We start from the raw sequence: 19444 nt of genomic DNA, 5'->3' as shown, positions 1-19444 counted from the left end.
GCTCTTCATCTTTCCAGGTTAAGGTAACTTCTTACCTCCAGTTTTAAATTTTACCTCATTTAGTGAAGATGCAGCTAAATGCAGAGTTCTCCCTTTTTCCCCAAGAGTGACCTCAGTATGCAGGGGGCTCAGGAGTAATCTGAGTTCTCTTGCAGTCCTTTACTTGTGATGGCCACTGTGGCGTCATGTCCTGGATTTGGGGGAATTGTGGCACGCTGCATCACCTGTCCTGTCTCATCTTTGGCTGGTAAGCTGGCAGCTACTGCTCACGGCTCTGCACTCTGCCTTGGCACTGATAAACCACAAAGCCCACACTTCTGTGACCTCCTGCTCTGCTCCTAGACCTCTTGGGACTCAGCACCTCCTGTAGCCGCACTCTACCCCTACTTGGGGTTTCAAAACTCTCAGTTGCCTCTCTGTATTATTCTACGGCATGCAGGACTGCAAAGGCTATAATAAGTCCCTTCTGCCCAGCATCATCCCTCAGTCATTGCTAATCCATGATCCAAGGACCATGTTGCTCCAAAGCCACACAAAATTAAAACTTTTTTATAAGACTGGATGTCCTCTTGGGCTCTGCCTTGGAAAGTGCCCATAGGAGTCCCCTAAACATAATGAGTGTCTTTACCATGCTCCACCTCAGGTTTGACTACAGGAGGGAACAGATTTTGCTACCGGCTCTCTTATTCTTAGTAAGTACCCTCTTATTCTCTCGGAGTCTCCTCCTCTTGCTCACTGGTAAATCTTCATTTCTTTCTTGGGTGGGAAGATAGATATATCAGCCAGCATTCTTCATTATTCTGCGGAGCCTTGGACAAACTCAGTGCTCAGTCTGCCAAACTTGGTTCTTGATCATTAAAGCCAAGCTCTGAGAGTTCCATGGAACCGATTTCTTTATCTCAACAAAGCCTGGCTCTTACAAATAAAAAGCCCTTTGGCTTTTAGTTTATAGTGTTCACTCAGCATTTTAAGAAATCCAGGCACAATTTTTATAGGATTCTTTGTTTTGGGCTGATCTGCTCTCCCCTGACAGCAGCTCATGGTACTTGAAAAGTCTGGGAAAGGACAGGATAAAAGCACCCAAGAGCACGTAGATCAATTTAAACACTCATCCCATCCACACACTCGGTTATGTTGTCTTGCATGTATTTCATGTGTGTTAATCTTGTCTCTCCTGATGGACTAGAAACTCCCTGATGGCAGGGATCACACATTTTCAATCTCCCCTCAGCCCCCCACCTCTCAACAAGTGTCCTTTCCTCAGGTTATTGAGTCTTGTGTGCTTCAGATATTTTCGTATTTTTTTCTTTTTTCTTTTTGGTGAGTTCCCCATTTAAAATGGTCCCTTATCAGAGTCTGAAGTGCTGCCAAGTCTTCCCAAGCACAAGAAGGCCATGACCTACTTCATGTGTGCTAGATAAGCTTCATTCAGGCGTGAGTTACAGTGTTGGTCACGGTCCAGTGTTAATGAGTCAATAATGTATGTTAAAGGTGTCTTTAAACAGAAACACATAAAACAAGTTTATGTATTGGCTAGTTGATGGATATGTTTGTAACCTGAGAGGTTTGCGGGACATAACACTGTAATTTCCCTGGGAGCAAGGGTTCAGTATTTGCTAATTCAGTGTTCCCTGTGACCTCATAGAACTTACCTGTGGCAGATAACAAGAATCAACTGTATGTGTCTGCAGAATCAGTGAAAGTAAGTTGCAGTCATCGTGATGAAACCCCCATCTTTAGCTTGCTCTGTTATCATTGCTTCTTCTTGATGCCTATCTTACTGATGGGCACAAAATAATAGACTAGGCAGAGGAACACATTTCAATAGAGATGCAGCTATGTATAAATCCAAGTTCTACCTCTGGGCAAGTAACAATCTCTGAGTCTCAGTTCTCTCATCTCTAAAATAAAAATCTGTCCAGTATGTTGTGAAGATTAAAATGAGATGATATATAAGCCTGGCATAGAGTAGACGTTTGATGAGTCATAGTAAGTATCACTGTAAGTAGCAATTAGCAAGATATGACTTCTCAAGACAGATCTAACTGGGTGTTTGACCTGAGGCAGGTAACTCTAGTCATTGCCCGATATTCCCTTCAACTGGGAGTTTGGGTAAGTAGCATAGTAATTGCACTTATCACCTAACATCGCACCTCTGAGATCATGGGAATAGGTTAGCCTTAAGACCTACCAAAGCAGAATAGAGGAATTCAAACCAAACCAGTTTCTCACATTTGATGTCAGGCCAGTTTAGATATCATTTGATGCTTTAAGAAAGTATGACTCTGAGGGTGCCTCTCTTTCTTTCTTCCTTCCAGAAAAAAGAATTTTAACTGTTTCCATCACAAGATATGAAGCAACGAAGCAGCCTTTTATCTAGAGTCAATGATTTTATGCTGTAAGAGTTTTGTTGATATGGAAACCATGTTTCTGATAATGCAACTGAGTCATTACTTCTACTGGGTTTTGATGGCACAGAGAAATTACAGTTTTTACTGAGCAACACTGTGTGTCAATGAAAGGAATTTAAGATTAAACAAAAGATTTCAAAAAGATCAAATTTCATGAAAAACAGTGAATATCACCTGTTAAAAGGGCTAAATTTTTTTTCAATTAGGTAAAACTGAATTGGACATTTTGCATAATGCAAGGTTACATTACGCTTACAATTACTATCTCCCAGGAGTGGTCCTGATCTCCAGACTTTATGTCCCACTGTCTGCTTGGCATGTTCACATAGTGTCTGATAATCCTACCACCAACCATCCCTCCTCTCTTCTTTACTATTTTAGCAATGACATTACCATTCAGACTATGGCTCCAGGCTAATATTTGGGAATAAGCCCTAATCTCTTTCTTTCACATCCAGTTCTTTGGACAGTTCTGTCAGCATAACTTCCAAAAGATGTCCAATCTGCACCCCATCTACTGCTACAAGGCTCGTCCAAGAAACCATTCCTCTCACCCTAACTGCTCCAGGTCTCCTAACTGGTCTGCTTACTCTCATGCTCTCTCCACTCATGGACACTCCCCTTCATACATCAGGCAGGATGTTCTTTCTAAAGATTATATTTTCTCATATCACTTTCCCCTTCTTAAAACCCTTTCATCATCTCCCAGTATAATTACAATAAGATCTGAACTGTTAGGGTTCAAGGGCTTCCCTGAGCTGGTTCCACCAACATCTTGGACCTAATCTTGTACCCCTGTCCCTGACACTCTCTTCTCTGTTACCTACTGGCCTTCTGTTTGTTTGTGGGAAATGAAAATTTATTCTGGTCTCACAGCCTTATCTTGTTTGCCATTTCCTCTGGTTGGAATGCTCCTTTTCAAGATCTTGACCTATTCTGGCTTCATTTGTTCATCATTCAGCACTCAGAAAATATCACCTCTTCAGAGAGTCTTCCCTGTCTACTTAGCTACAGTTGCTGCCCCTCACTGTAAGACAGCCTCTACCCTATTACTCTGGTTGTCTTGATAGGAAATACTGCTCTCTGACTCTTTCCTCCTTCCCTCTTGCCCTTTCTTTCTCCCTCTTCCCCTCTCTGGCTTCCTTCCATATCTTTTCCTACTTGTTTGTTGGCTATTTGCCTCATCACATCATAATGCCATCAAGATAAAGATTTCTCTCATTACACATTGTAATTCTAACACTTAGAAAAATGCCCAGACCATTGTAAGTGCTCAATTAATAAACACCAATTATTGGGTGACTGCTGTGTGTCAGGTGTTGTTGTAGGTCATTAGATATGGATCTCTCCTTCTCAAAACAAGCCTTCAAGATTTAAATATGATAACAGAGAGGTTATCTGACACAGCAAGTTACTAGGAAGCTAAGTTGAATTCAGGAGGTCTGTTCAATTTCAAAATCCATGCTTTTTTTCTGTTATTCAGCATTGCTTCACTCTATTTGATTTTCACGTTCCACATATATTACCAAGCATTCTTGTGTTTGTCTTTCATAATTTGATTTTGCCAAATGATTGCCTTTGTACATCTATTAATATCTAGTGTCATTTTGCTGAGACTGATGTTAATAAATTTTCTAATCTTTTGGGTTATTTCCCTTCATAGGTATAAGACAATTTTTTTCCCACTTATTCAAGTTTTCTTTTATTCCTTTCAACAAATTATTTTTAGGCTTTTTTTTTTCACCATCTGTGTTTTTGTTACAAACTATTTACAAACTATCTTACCCCCAATAACTTTACAGAAGAATAACTACATGCCAGTCTGGGGGTGCTCTGCAGTGAGTCACTACAAACTAGCCCAAGCACAGCTTAATGCTGCTGAGATCATCTAGGAACAGTCCCAGCTGTAGCCTCACTCATGTGGGTATGAGGGCCGTGGAGGGGAGCTGCCAAGTGTCCCCAGGGGAGTGGGCTTCAGGTTTGTGAAGATGCTCCAACAGCATGATGCTCATTCTCTGCGTAGTGTCTCCATGTACTTTTTCATCTTCTCAACTATCCAGGAGGGTAGGACAAAGGACTTCAGCTCCTCTAACTTCAGGTCTGGGCACCCTCTGTAGTCATCGCTGGCAGCGAGGTCCCGGATGTCTTCCTCGACGAGGAGGCAGGCCATCTTCCCCTCTGTTGCCAGCATGTGATGCTGCTCAACCAGCCAGTGCTTGTCCTGGGGGTCAGCTGCATACTTAAAGAGGTATGGGTGCTTGATGTAGATTCTCCCTCTGGTGTCCCCCATCCCCAGGGCCTTGTTGACTTGAGATCCCAACACAAAGGTGGTAGATTCATTCAGCCGAGCTGGGTCCCACTTGGGGCCTTCTCTGGGATTTGGTTCACAGGATTTTGGTTTCGGTACCTTGCCGGCAGCTGCCCTGTCATTTGAGATCATGTGTCCAAGAGGCCGTTTCTTCCTCTTTTTGGGAATGGGGCTTTCGCGATGGGCACATTCCTTTTCTGCCTGCCTGGCACGCTTTATTCCTGGAAGCTCAGGGATCGATCTGGGCATTACTTTTTCTCTACTAGGAAACAATAGTTTAGCCTGTTCTAGGCAGTTCTGACAGGCCTCCTGGATCAGCTCCTCTGCATCCACGTCTTCCCCGACATTTTCTTGCACTTTCAGTGCTGCCTTCTGGAAGAACTTCATGTACTTGTTGAAGACAATCTGGATCTCCTTATTGATGCGAGGCTGCAAGACAGCTCGGAGGAGGGCCATGGAGATAGAAGGGTCTGTGAAATTTGTTGTAATCTGTGGGCGATGGCCCCTTCGCTGCACCTGCCGGTGCTTTATCATCATATTCCAAGGGTTCCTGAAAACCAGCTGCCCTGCTGCACCCGTGTCTCCCAGCTTGGGGCTGCCCTGCTCAGTCCCGCCAGGTCCCCGCGGCTGCTCAACATTGCCAGTGGCCTCCATGGTGTCCCCGTCACCGCAACTTCAGTCTGACTCTGCCACCGGCCGGGAAGTGGCCCCGTGACATCACAGAAGCACTCAGTTCGCGGCCATGGAGTTACCATAGGAACCAAACTGCTACATGTCGAAGGGTTCTCCGACGCCCGGAGATGGGAGATGTGTGTGGGGGGTGGTTGGGGCTTCCTCTCTGGACCCATGGCACCTCAGGTGTGGACGGGTTTTCAGTCAAGAATTGTTCTCCTGCTGGTCTGAGGCCAGTGGAGAAATGCAGGGCTGGATGAGGGGAACAGGTTTTTATGGGCGGCTCTCTCCAGGCCATGTCTCCAGGGGCCTCTTGCATCTGAGGTATCAGCATGAAGGTGGATCTCAGACCGTGGATGTCCCCAGCCCCAGGGAACTGGGCTTCTCTCCCTAGATGGGTGATGCAGGTGTGGGCTGGGGATGCAGGCACTTAACAGCTGTGGCGTACCTCAGACTCCCTATGGCTCGGCCTTAGAAGTGAGATGTCCCTGGAAATTGTTTAATCCCTCCTCCAAATTGAAATGATAATCTTGCTGGATAAAGTAATCTTGGTTCCAGGCCCTTCTGCTTCATGGCATTAAATACGTTATGCCACTCCCTTCTGGCCTGTAAGGTTTCTGCTGAGAAGTCTGATGTTAGCCTGATGGGCTTTCCTTTGTATGTGGTCTTATTTCTGCCTCTGGCTGCTTTTTTCTTAATAATTAATTAATTAATTTTTATTTTTTTGAAGAACATTATGTTTACTAGGCTCTCCCCTACCCCAGGTCCCCCCCACAAACCCCATTACAGTCACTGTCCATCAGCATAGTAAGATGTTGTAGAATCACTACTTTTCTTCTCTGTGTTGCAAAGCCTTCCCCTTTCCCCCACCCACATTATACATGCTAATCATAATACCTCCTTTCTTCTTCCCTGCCCTTATCCCTCTCTACACTCCCATTCTCCCCAGTCTCTTTCCCTTTGGTAACTGTTAGTCCATTCTTGGGTTCTGTGATTTGGCTGCTGTTTTGTTCCTTCAGTTTTTCTTTTCTCTTATACTCCACAGATGAGTGAAATCATTTGGTATTTGTTTTTCTCCGCTTGGCTTATTTCACTGAGCATAATACCCTCTAGCTCCATCCATGTTGTTGCAAATGGTAGGATTTGTTTTCTTCTTATGGCTGAATAATATTCCATTGTGTATATGTACCACATCTTCTTTATCCATTCATCTACTGATGGACACTTAGGTTGCTTCCATTTCTTGGCTATTGTAAATAGTGCTGCAATAAACATAGGGGTGCATCTGCTTTTTCAAACTGGAGTGCTGCATCCTTAGGGTAAATTCCTAGAAGTGGAATTCCTGGGTCAAATGGCAAGTCTATTTTGAGCATTTTGAGGAACCTCCATACTGCTTTCCACAATGGTTGAACTAATTTACATTCCCACCAGCAGTGTAGGTGGGTTCCCCTTTCTCCACAACCTTGTCAACATTTGTTGTTGTTTGTCTTTTGGATGGTGGCCATCCTTACTGGTGTGAGGTGATATCTCCTTGTGGTTTTAATTTGCATTTCTCTGATGACAAGCGATGTGGAGCATCTTTTCATGTGTCTGTTGGCCATCTGAATTTCTTCTTTGGAGAACTGTCTGTTCAGCTCCTCTGCCCATTTTTTAATTGTATTATTTGCTTTTTGTTTGTTGAGGAATGTGAGCTCTTTATATATTTTGGATGTCAAGCCTTTATTGGATCTTTCATTTACGATAATATTCTCCCATACTGTAGGGTACCTTTCTGTTCTATTGATGGTGTCCTTTGCTGTACAGAAGCTTTTCAGCTTGATATAGTCCCACTTTTCATTTTTGCTTTTGTTTTCCTTGCCTGGGGAGATATATTCATGAAGAAGTCGCTAATGTTCACATCCAAGAGATTTTTGCCTATGTTGTTTTCTAAGAGTTTTATGGTTTCATGACTTACATTAAGGTCTTTGATCATCCATTTTGAATTTACTTTTGTCTATGGGGTTAGACAGTGATCCAGTTTCATTCTCTTACATGTAGCTGTCCAGTTCTGCCAGCACCACCTGTTGAAGAGACTGTCATTTCCCCATTGTATGTCCATGGCTCCTTTATCAAATATTAATTGACCATATTTGTTTGGGTTAATGTCTGGAGTCTCTAATCTGTTCCACTGGTCTGTGGCTCTGTTCTTGTGCCAGTACCAAATTGTCTTGATTACTATGGCTTTGTAGTAGAGCTTGAAGTTGGGGAGTGAGATCCCCCCTACTTTATTCTTGTTTCTCAGGATTGCTTTGGCTATTCAGGGTCTTTGGTGTTTCCATATGAATTTTTGAACTATTTGTTCCAGTTCGTTGAAGAATGTTGTTGGTAATTTGATAGGGATTGCATCAAATCTGTATTTTGCTTTGGGCAGGATGGCCATTTTGACGATATTAATTCTTCCTAACCAAGAGCATGGGATGAGTTTCCATTTGTTAGTGTCCTCTTTAACTTCTCTTAAGAGTGTCTTATAGTTGTCAGGGTATAGGTCTTTCACTTCTTTGGTTAGGTTTATTCCTAGGTATTTTAATCTTTTTAATGCAATTGTGAATGGAATTGTTTTCCTGATTTCTCTTTCTATTGGCTCATTGTTAGTGTATAGGAAAGCCATAGATTTCTGTGTGTTAATTTTGTATCCTACAACTTTGCTGTATTCCGATATCAGTTCTAGTAGTTTTGGAGTGGAGTCTTTAGGGTTTTTTATGTACAATATCATGTCATCTACAAATAGTGACAGTTTAACTTCTTCTTTACCAATCTGGATTCCTTGTATTTCTTTGTTTTGTCTGATTGCCGTGACTAGGACCTCCAGTACTATGTTAAATAACAGTGGGGAGAGTGGGCATCCCTGTCTGGTTCCCAATCTCAGAGGAAAAGCTTTCAACTTCTCGCTGTTCAGTATGATGTTGGCTGTGGGTTTATCATATATGGCCTTTATTATGTTGAGGTACTTGCCCTAGGTATAAGACAATTTTTAATTAACTATGATGAAATGGATGTTAATTAGTATCATGGAAATGAGTTTTTCCCAAGATATTAGTAGATATTGATAATAGTTATTTAGTAGTTTTATCTTCCTGAATCAATTCCTTAATGGCTGGGCTCTATAACAGTAATTATATCCGCTTGTGTACTTGCTTCCGCCTTTCTCCACCTAATTTTTCACTCTCTATTTCAATTTCTATAGAACATCAATTCATGAACCTTAGATTCTTTTTATTTTATTTTATTTTATTTTATTTTATTTTATTTTTTTACAAGTAGAACTTTCTTACTGATTTATTTTTAACCTCAACCATTAAAGTTGGGAAATCATAAATAGAACTTTAAAAATCTATCACGTGGTTCTGCATACTACATATAGCTGATTTAGATAAAACTTTTTTCACCATCTTTCATTTCTGTTTTTGTTTCATATCTTTTTTTTAATTAAGGTATGATTGATATACACTCTTATGAAGGTTTCACATGAGAAAACAATGTGGTTACTACATTTACCCATATAATTAAGTCCCCACCCATCCCCCAATGCAGTCACTGTCCATCAGTGTAGTAAGATGCGATAGATCCACTATGTCCCTTCTCTGTGATACACTGTTCTCCCTGTGATCCCCCACACCATGTGTACTAAACATAATACCTCTCAGTCCCCTTCTCCCTCCCTCCCCACCTGCTGTCACACACCCCTCCCCTTTGTTAACCTCTTGTCCCTTCTTGGAGTCTGTGAGTCTGCTGCCATTTTGTTCCTTCAGTTTTGCTTCATTGTTATACTCCATAAATGAGGGAAATCATTTGGCACTTGTCTTACTCCGCCTGGCTAATTTCACTGAGCATAATATCCTCCAGCTCCATCCATGTTGTTGCAAATGGTAGGATTTGTTTCTTTCTTATGGCTGAATAGTATTCCATTGTGAATATGTACCACCTCTTCTTTACTGATGGACACTTAGGTTGCTTCCATATCTTGGCTATTGTAAAAAGTGCCCCTCAGATTCTTTTTAAAAATGGGTGTGGGTAGTGAGGGAAGATGGAAGTAAGAACTGTAAGTAAGTATGCTCGTTTGGAACTGTCCTAGCAAGTGAATGATATCATTCTGAGTGTCTTAAAGACAAATAATGAGAGTGAGAGAAATGATCATGGCCAGTCAGGAGGAGGGCCCAGGATGCGGGCAGATGTGCCTGACTAGGACCTCAGGTACAAGCTATATTTTTATATCTCTCCTTGGTGGGGCAAATCCAAACACTAATGAGCATTACACAATTGAGAATTACTGCTAAATCCCAATTAGCAGTGGGGACCACAGCAGATTTCTGCCCGCAGACCTTCTTCCACCCCTTTCCTTGCCATTAAACACTCACAAACTCCCCAGCATCTCTTCAGTTTCCCCATCCCTGCCACAGTGGGCAGATGATATCCTGGAGCCTGTGCTCCCAGCTGCCCATTGGTGCCTGAATTAGCTGTTTTATCTCTTGGAGGTAAAGGGGATCAGTGAATATAGAAGAGAAGAATTATGCAGGGCCTGAGACTTACTGATCAGTTTGGAAAGAAGCTATGAAGCCACACCATGGAGTTGCAGGTACCCTCTACTCCAGCTTCCTTGCTATGACCGACTCAGACCCTCCACCTTTCCTCTTCCTTCCAAATCCTCAGGTTCTTGGCAGCAGTGCACACATGCCTTTACCTGGACACCCTGAGGTTCCTGTGCATTACCTGGGCCCTGCCCCATCCCGCTTGCCCACCCACCTCCCCTGACTATCTCAGGTCCCGTCACTTGTGGCCTTGAATCTCTAGCTTTGTCTCTTTCTAGCAGTGTGTTCAGCCGTATGAACTTTTTCACTGAAGTCCACTCCTCCTTTCGTGCCACACCAATCCTGCCCCCTCTGTTAGACTTTAAAAAAAAAATAAACTACTTGTTCTCTATTGTCAACATCTCTCACACACCCTACAACCATCAAATGCTGGAAGAATGCTGAAATGAGTTTTTGGTGCCTGGAACCCAAGCAAAACTTGGGCTATCCATCAGGCAGGACAAAACAAGAGTGTGCGTGGTGCTCTACCTCTGCTTTACAGTTTCAAAGCCTCAACAAGGTAAAATTCACGTATATTTGGTTGGCTGTACGTCTACTAACAGGGAGTCTGCACCATTCAAAACTGGTCCAAACAAATTATGCTCAAAGTGGTTTTTCTTTTTTACCTCCAGGTAGTTAGATCAGATAATAACCTAACAAAAAATACTTAGCTGTTCATATCTATTAAAATTAAAGGTCAGATTGTATTAATCTGCTCTGTAGAAAAGTTTATATGAATAATTATCATTTCCATGTAGTAATTTGAAGTTTTATAATTTTTATTTAGTTCCAAAAGGAGTAAAACAAACCACATTGCTAAAAAGCTAACAAGAAAGGGTAAAAATTATCCTGATAAAGTTATTTTAAACATCTCCAGACCTTTCAGGTGGCAGGCTTTTAAAAATTAAAATTAATGAAAATGCCATAAAAGTAAGCATATTTTTATATTTTGTAAGTTTTTATTATTTTTATATTTAATACATTTTTACTGCTCTTACAGTATAACAGTACTATTGTTATTGTGTGAATGAAGACAATTTATTTATTATATAAAACAAGGGTATATTTTCAGAATAATTTCATATCTTTTTTTTTTAACTTTTACATTGAGCATGATATAATTTCCCTCAGCAAATCCAATGCACATTTTGGAAGGTTAGTCTGCTTTGTGCCATCCCCTTATATTAGGAGCATTTCCCTAGGACAGTATATATTCCTGGAAAACACAATATGTGATGACTGTGTACTACATGAGCAAAGGCTGCTTCAGGATTTTGTTGCTATCTCTTATTTTTCTATATTAAAAAAAAATTAGCATTACGATTTCTTGAGCTCTTGAGCTCAAAACATGTTTTCCCCTGACCTGAAAGATTAAGGATTGGTGCCAAATTAATACCAAGTTTAATGCCACTGTTGGACCATTTAGGCTTTCAGTGTTTGTCTTGGGGCTGGCCTGGGAAGTTTTGGGGTTTGGGTTACCTGACAGCCTTCTCAGGCTGCCTCTTCTTCCCTTTCTGGCCAATAGTGGGGCCAAGATGGGTAGAAACAAGCCCCACTGGGCTCTGAGTGGCCAAGGCCAACCGGCAAGTAAGGGTCAGCGTATCTCTGTGACTGTTCTTCAGCTCGCAGCCTCCATCTTCCCCTGGGATAAGTGGCTCCCGCTTCTGCCTTAGATCAGCTCTCCTCTGACACTGTAGCTTCCATGGCTTGCTTTCTTTTTGGTCCCAGTTTTCAAATTTCTTTTCTGGTCGCTGCACAGACAGCTGTGACATTGTGATTTATAATAAGAAATATACATTTGTTCCTGAACCCATTCCTGGTAGCAAAGCTGCTAAAACTCTTGGAATTTCCTAAGTGATGAGACCTATTAAGTGTCTTTTGTTATGTTGATGAGGTGGCTTTGCTGGCACAGGCTGCCAGGAGGGCCAACCAAATGATTAGAGGGTTGGAACTTTCAGCTCCAGCCCCCGACCTCTGGAGTGGAAAGAGGGGCTGAAGTTCAGTCGCTAATGGCGAGTGATTTAATCAACTATGCCTATGTAATGAAGCCTCCATAAAAATCCCAAAGGATGGGGTTCAGAGAGCTTCCAGGTTGGTGAACACATGGAGACTTGGGGACAGTAGCATGTTCAGAGAAGGCACAGAAGCTCCACACCTTGGTCCCCCATATCTTGCCTTACGCATCTTCCATCTGGCTGTTCCTGAATTATGTCCTTTTATAATAAACTGGTGATACAGTAAGTGAAATGTTTCTTTTACTGTGAGCTGCTCCAGTAATTCAAACCCAAGGAGGTGATTGTTGAAACCTCCAAACTGTAGTCAGTAGGGCAAAAGCACAGGTGTCAAACTGAACTTAAGACTGACATCTAAAGAAGGTGGCAGTTGGGATGAGTCTTGTAACACCGAGCCCCTAACCTGTGGAATTCGATGCTATCTCCAGGTAGGTAGTGTCAATTAGAATTGAGTTGAACTGTAGGACACTAACTTGAATTAGTTGGAATCAGAACTGTAACAACACAGACTTGTGTCAGGACCAGAGTCCATGTTGGGGTTTCACATGCAGTTCCCGGAAACTGGATTGTGACCCAGCAGCTGGGTCCTGCTCACTGCTGAAGAACTCCCTGACATCCACAAGCTCTGTCTGCCTCCCAGACCTGGAGGATGGCTCTTTTGCAATCTCTCCATCACTGTGGTCAACTGCTGTTTGCTAAACTCAATACTCTTGAGCCTCCATAAAAATCCAAGAACAAGGTATGGGAAACAGGTGATTCTGTGCCTTCTCTGAGCATTCCACTATCCCCAAATCTCCATGTGTTCACCAACCCTATCTCTCTGAACCCCATCAACTATTGTCCTTTCTCTGAAAAGCAGAGACCTCTTCTAGTGCCTGAGACTATATCCATTCTCTAAGTTCCTATCCCCCACCAGCAGTCAAGACCAGCTCCTGATAATCATCCCTTCTGATCATGATTCCTCTTTACTCTGTTGGCATGTGACCCCACCTCTCTGCTTCTCTTTTGTATCTTTAAGTGTAAATGATAATAGTACAGTACATGCCTAGTACAGTTGTGAGGACACAGTAATTTATCATGTGTAAACATTGCTGTGTTAAGAGTTTAATACATCTTAGCTTTATTAGCAGAGAAAATGTCTCTCCAAGCAGTGTTATCACCAGTGGACTCTTTACTTGGAGTCCTACTGCAAGGATGGACAAGGCAGGCATGGAGAAAAGCTCTTGGATTGCTGTTTCTTATATAGGACATCATAAATGACATAACAGCCATTCTGCCAAATTCAGATCCAGTGATCAGTGTGTTTCCCCTTATCTGAAGCAACTGAATTAAAGGAAGTATTGCCTTCTGGATCGTAACAATGGAGTGCTAATGGGTATTTGTTAAAGGGAATATTCTGCATGCACAAATACTTTGTATTTTTGAGCTGTATCTTCCTCAGCCTCACATCCAGGCTTAAGGTGACACAGAAGAAGGCTGGGAAGAGTATGTGGAAATTCAGCATATTATGTAACTCTCAAGAGGTAGACCACAGGAAAATATGTTGGCAAACTCATAGAAACAGAGAGTAGAACCGTGGTTGCCAGGGGTTGGGGGGTAGGAGAATGGAGAGGTGTTAGTCAAAGGGCACAAACTTCCAGTTTTAAGGTGAGTATTGGGGATCTAAATCAGCATGGAGACTGTCATTAACAATACTGTATTATGTACTTGAAAGTTTCTGAGAGAGGTCTTAAATGTTCTCACCACAAAAAAACCAAAAAACAAAAAAGACCTAGAATAATGTGAGGTGATGGATGTGTTAACTAACCTTATCATGGTAATCATTCTGCAATATATACATGTATGAAAACATCACTTTGTACACCTTAAGCTTACACATGCTCTCTGTCAATTATATCTCACTAAAGCTGGAAAAAAACAACAAAAACAAAAAAACAAAAGGATATGCCAGGACCTCTTCGTGGGTGGGTCTCTAAATTGTGATCAATTTTCCAAATTTATTGGTGGCAGGGACAATTTATTTTGTAATGTCAGTGAGAACACTGAACCAGACCCATGTAGATGGCACTGAGTAGAGCAGATGCATCAGCTCTAAGAGGTCAGTCATAGCTGCAGATGATACACTAAAAAATATTAAAGCCTGTTAACTGAGACATGTGAAAACTGTGCCATGTGACTCTATAGGAGGATGTCATCAGGGCAATACTGTTATTCCCAGAAACTGTGACTCCATGTTAAAGACTGAGAAGCAGAATGAGGTAGGGGTGGTTTTAATAGGCACACAGAGACAATGTTAATGCACTTGGTGCTTGCATGGTAATTGTTTCCGATTTGTTTCATTTTGTTTTAGAGGCTACTAATTCTTTCAAATTTGTGCCTAAAATTCTTGTGCTGAATTAAAAAAAAAAAATAACGTTACCACTGGAATGTTCTAAAAATGGCCATGAGAGATCTCAAGTGCCTTTTAAGCGCCAATAGAAGTCACACAATGCAGGAGACAAGAGTTGGAAATGACAAACACTGGAAAAACTACTGGTTATTTCTCATCTTCCTATTGTGTGAGGTCTGAGGCATCACCAGAAATAGCATCAGGGCCTGGAAGCTTTGGACATAGTCTGAATATGACATGGAAAAAGGAGGAAACAGAGATGAAGCGGCCGGTTATGCCTCATTTCTTTCAGCCAACCTTACGTACACAGGAAATAATAGCTAGGATGGTCGTCTTTTAGGACAAAGGATGATGATGTAAAAAGAGTCTGAAATATAAAAATCTCAAATAATCATGCTTAAGTCATATAAACTGCCCGTCTGACACTTATCAGATTTATTTTTTAACTGCAACATCTAATTGTGTAACTTCCTTGGCTGTATATCCCCTTCTATTCCCTGAAGAAAAAGGCATTAGCTTTTCCCCCAGTCAGAATTCAAAGATCAGCTTGATCTTCCTTCCCTTAAGGTCATAGCCACTGGTATCACTGGGTCTCTTTTTGACATGGCTCCACAGCAGTGTGGACTGGTTCTAAATCTAGTTTAAACAAAGAGAAATGGAAGGTCTTTGAAAAGAAATGTGTTTATTTGGTTTCCTTTTCTCCCTCTTTACAAAAACATAACACATTGAGGCAAGCTACACAATGGATTTAAATGTCCTTTAGAGGTCATGTTCATTCTAATAATATAAAAATTGGCTGCTTTTATGCTCTCACTTTGATGCTGGTGTTTGCCGATCTCACACATTTAAGTTGTTGGCATTCCTTAGGTATTCTTATCCATAATTTCATCAGCCAGTTTTTTTTTAACTTAAATTTCCCTTTATGTTTTGGAACATCTGTCAATAAACACCGAATAAATTGATAATCAACTGGAGGTTTTGAAGATTTCTTTATGAATATCATTGAGCTTTAAAGAACTGCTTTTTCTTTATATGCACCTTTTTAGAATTTTCAGAGTACTATTATAACAGTTACCTTTAAAATGCAAAATAGTAGCATCTAATATATTTTTATTATATGAATCCTTGCAGAGTAATTTTCTAGATTACTTGCCTTTTGCTCCTTTGAGAACTAACACAGGCAGCCCTTGTGTCTCTCATGTCGTGTTAACTGAAACCCATGTGTATCAGAAAATGAGGGCTGGTGTATATGCTTTTTCTTTTTTAACCTCATCAGGACTCAAACATCATTTCTTGGAAACTAGAATACCTTTGTACTCTGCTAACAGGCATTTTCCTCTAAAATTATTGAGAAGTTATTTAGATTGCCTTTAACAGACATATATTTCCTCTGTTAGAATCAGGGCTCTCTGTCTACTTCGCTTGTCCACCAAGTGGTTCAGCCAGAGTTCTGGTCCTTGGTCAAGCTCTTCCCGGAGTGCATAAAGGAGTCCTCTTTCTCAGGGAGCAAGGAGTCTCCACAGAGTGACCCTTCAGGTCCCACGTGGTCTCACGGGTTTGCAGCCCACAGTGCAGCTGCCAGCTGCTTCCAAGGAGCCTGGAGAGCCTTACCACTGCGCCCAGACACTCCTTGCCAATCATCTGCCACCTGTGCTGGCGTAGTGGCCCCCCCCTCTCTCACCTGATTCCACTCCAATTTCCCACACCCACCTCTCTCAGCCATTCACCCATGATGAGAGAAATGGGAAACACCATTAGGGGATGCCTCCTAGGGTCACTGCCAGGTTTAATTACATGCCTACAATGCACTTGCATTTTCCAAGCACATAGTGAATATTCAGTAAGTGTTAGCAGTTATTATTGCCCCACAAAAGATAATTCCAAGGTGTGGATACTCTTACAAGACATTAATGTTTCACTTTTCAAGAACAATTTGGAGCTCCCATTGTAATCCAGTCTGGGCCACTGCATCAGATTCCTGCAGCTGCTGTAACAAATGACCACACATTTAATGGCTTAAAACAGTACTTGATTATCTTACAGTTCTGGAGGTCAGAAGTCCTAAAATCCAGGTGTCAGCAGAGTTGCTTTCCACCAGAAGGCTCAAGCAAGGACCCATTTCCCTGCCTTTTCCAGCTTTTGGAGGCTGGAGTATTCCTTGGCTTGTGGCCCTTTCCTCCATTTTCAAAGCCAGCAGCCTCAAAACTTCAAATCGCTTTCTATCTTTGTCCCCTGCTTCCATCATCACATCTCTTTCTGTGACTCTGGCTTTCTAGTCTCCCTCTGTCCTTCTCTATAAATGAAACTGGTGATGACATTGAGCATAACCAAAATATCCAGGAGAGCATCTCAAAAGCCTTAACTTCATGACACCTGCAAACTCCCTTTTACCACGTAAGGGTAACTCATTCATTGGTTCTAGGGTTTAAAATGTAGATGTCTTTGCTGAGGGAAGGGACGTTATTCTGTTTACTACAGTCTATTTTCTGGCTCCCAAAGACTCAGATCTGTCCTACATGCAAAATAAATTCACACCTTCCCAACACCCACAATCTCAATCATTTACATTATCAACTCAAAGTCCAAAATTTCATCTAAATCTTAGCAGCTCAGAAGTCCCAAATCTCATCATCTAAAGCATCTAAATCAGGAAAAAGACTCTGGATATTATTCATCCTGGGCAAAATTCCTGTACATCTGTAGACCTATAAAACTAGAAAACAAGTGATTTGTTCCCAAAATGTGATAGTGGGACAGGCATATAATACCAGTTATGTGAATCACTTACAAGTTCCGCTTTCCATATAACTGCAGGATACAATTCAGCTAAGTTTTCTTCCACCACATAAAAGATCCCCTTTCCTCCAGTTTTTAATAACACTTTCCTCATTTGCTTCTGAGCTTTCAGCAGCAGCACTTTAACACCAATAAATTCAGCTAAGTTTTCTTCCACCACATAAAAGATCCCCTTTCCTCCAGTTTTTAATAACACTTTCCTCATTTGCTTCTGAGCTTTCAGCAGCAGCACTTTAACACCATATATCTGTCAACAGGCTGTTGATGATTATTTTGGTATCTCCTAAAATGATGTCTCTTTTCTCTACATGTGCCTCACTTCATTCTAAATTTTCTGTGTCAGTCTTAATCCGTATTCTACCAAGAGCCTAGTCTAGGATTTTTCTATCATGCTCCAAAAACTTCTTATAGCCAATTTTGAATTCCAAAGCCACACCCACATTTTAGGTGTTTGCAACAGCAGCATCCTATGTCCAAGTACCAAAATCTGCATTAGTTTCTTGATGCTGCTATAACGAATTCTACAAATTAGGGGCTTAAGGCAACACAAATGTATTATCATTCAGTTCTGGAGGGCAGAAGTCCTATAACCAAGTTGTTAGAAGGGCTGTAGTTTTCCTGGAGGCTCAAGGAGAGAATCCACTGCCTTGCCTTTTCCAGCTTCTAGAGGATTTGGGCGTTTTTTGGTTCTTGGCCCTTCCTTCATCTTTAAAGTTGGCATCTTCAAATCTCCTTCTTTCTGTCTGTCCACTGCCTCCATAGTCATAAATCCTTATGTTTCTTTGACACTCTTGATTCCCTCTTCTAAGGAACCTTGTAATTACATTGGGCTCACCCAGATAATCCATGATAATCTCCCTGTCTATTTTAAGATTTGGGGGATTAGTATGTGAACATAATTTGTGTTCCATTATTCCATTTACCACAACCACTTTTAAGACTTCATTTGATCTCTTATCTTCAATAAAAATAAAAGGTTAGGTGACATTGAAGTTTTAAAGTCAGTTAACTCAGAGCTTGTTTATTCCCAGGGCTGTTTACATATTATCATGTATCAGAAATATCCAGACCAAAATTCTGACAGACATTATGAGTTGGCTGATCCATCACCCATTTTTAATCCTCTTCTTCCTTTATTGCTTCTACTCATGTTTCATTAGAATGCCAAGTGACACAGTTTTTGCCAATGGGATGTGAATAGAAATCTGTTGGGAATTTTGGGGAAATTCCTTCATCATTAAAAAGGACATGTTTCTTCCTTTTTTGTGGATTCAGATCTGATAGTTGGAGCTTCAGCAGCCATATTGTAATCATGAGGGAAAGACCATGCAAGGGAATCACACTGACATTGGCTCTACCATTGTTGAGTTACTGAAACAACTTCAGCAACTACCCCAGCAACTTACTGTTATATAAAAATAAATAAACTCATTTTTGTTCTAGCCACTGTGTTTAGGTTTTCTGTTACTTGCAACTGAACAAATATAAAAGCAGTTTTAAAGACTACCTAGCCTGACCATGAATACTGCATACTGCAGAAACCGTATGGGTCTGACAATAGTGGGAATAAACACTGCTAATATTTTAATGGATAATGAATTTATACTATTATTTGAAAATTTTTAGGCTTTTTAATAATGTTTAGACTTATTAATGGAAACCCCCTTTTTGAGTCAAACCAGTAACTTAACAGGATGAGAAACAAATTGTTGGCTAATGAAAGCTAACCAAGGAAACCTTGCCAAGTATTTTTTCCTTTTAAAAACATCTCCCATTTTTATGTTTAATCGTAGACTCTCTTTGTCATTAAAAGTAGTAGTTCTGTAACAAAAAAAATATTTTTCTGCTTCTGTTTACACTAGACTTAGTTTACTTATTTTCTCACCATTGTTTTTTCTTGGGTCATTGGGTTTTGTTCCTTCCAGTTCTGAAATGTCAAGGTTCTGTATCACTGAAAAAGCAAAAACCTTTGTTTTTAAAGGCTAAATTTCTTCTCTCAGAGGGGCTTTCCAAAAGAATTGAATGGTGCACTCAGGGGTGCAAATTATAGGGAAACCCCTTAACTTCTCCCGTCCTTCAACAGCAGCCAGTTTCCATGAAACACTGACTGCAGACTTCTGACCTCTGAAGGTGCTTACAATGGGCCAGAAGGCTGAGTGGTCAACAGCATTTATACAGAATTATATGGAAGGTGAGATGCTTAAGTGAGAACCAAGAAAGGCAGAGAAAAGTTACGAGAGAGAGAGGTTTAG

General features: G+C 41.1%; 1 protein-coding gene and 1 long non-coding RNA gene across 4 annotated transcripts; one reads left to right on the top strand and one right to left on the bottom strand.

Moving 5' to 3' along the window:
- Positions 1–4120: 4120 nt before the first annotated feature.
- LOC108399268 (deoxynucleotidyltransferase terminal-interacting protein 1-like) lies at positions 4121–5379 on the bottom strand. Its single transcript, XM_037010675.2, has one exon. It carries the CDS (start codon positions 5371–5373, stop codon positions 4420–4422), a length of 954 nt encoding a protein of 317 aa, XP_036866570.2. The 5' UTR covers positions 5374–5379; the 3' UTR covers positions 4121–4419.
- Positions 5380–5472: 93 nt separating this feature from the next.
- On the top strand, positions 5473–18591 carry LOC140845450 (uncharacterized). 3 transcript variants are annotated; one of them, XR_012124205.1, is made up of 4 exons: positions 5473–5577; positions 9909–10003; positions 10393–10515; positions 18468–18591. It is a non-coding gene; the product is annotated as an uncharacterized lncRNA (long non-coding RNA). The 3 variants fall into 3 exon arrangements; XR_012124204.1 differs by having other exon boundaries at positions 5481–5577; positions 9903–10003; XR_012124206.1 differs by having other exon boundaries at positions 5520–5715; positions 9903–10003.
- The last annotated feature ends 853 nt before the right edge of the window (positions 18592–19444 follow it).

This window comes from Manis javanica, chromosome 13 (assembly GCF_040802235.1).
Source record: "Manis javanica isolate MJ-LG chromosome 13, MJ_LKY, whole genome shotgun sequence".
NCBI classification, from domain to species: domain Eukaryota; kingdom Metazoa; phylum Chordata; class Mammalia; order Pholidota; family Manidae; genus Manis; species Manis javanica.
This window is presented reverse-complemented; position numbering and strand designations above follow the sequence as displayed.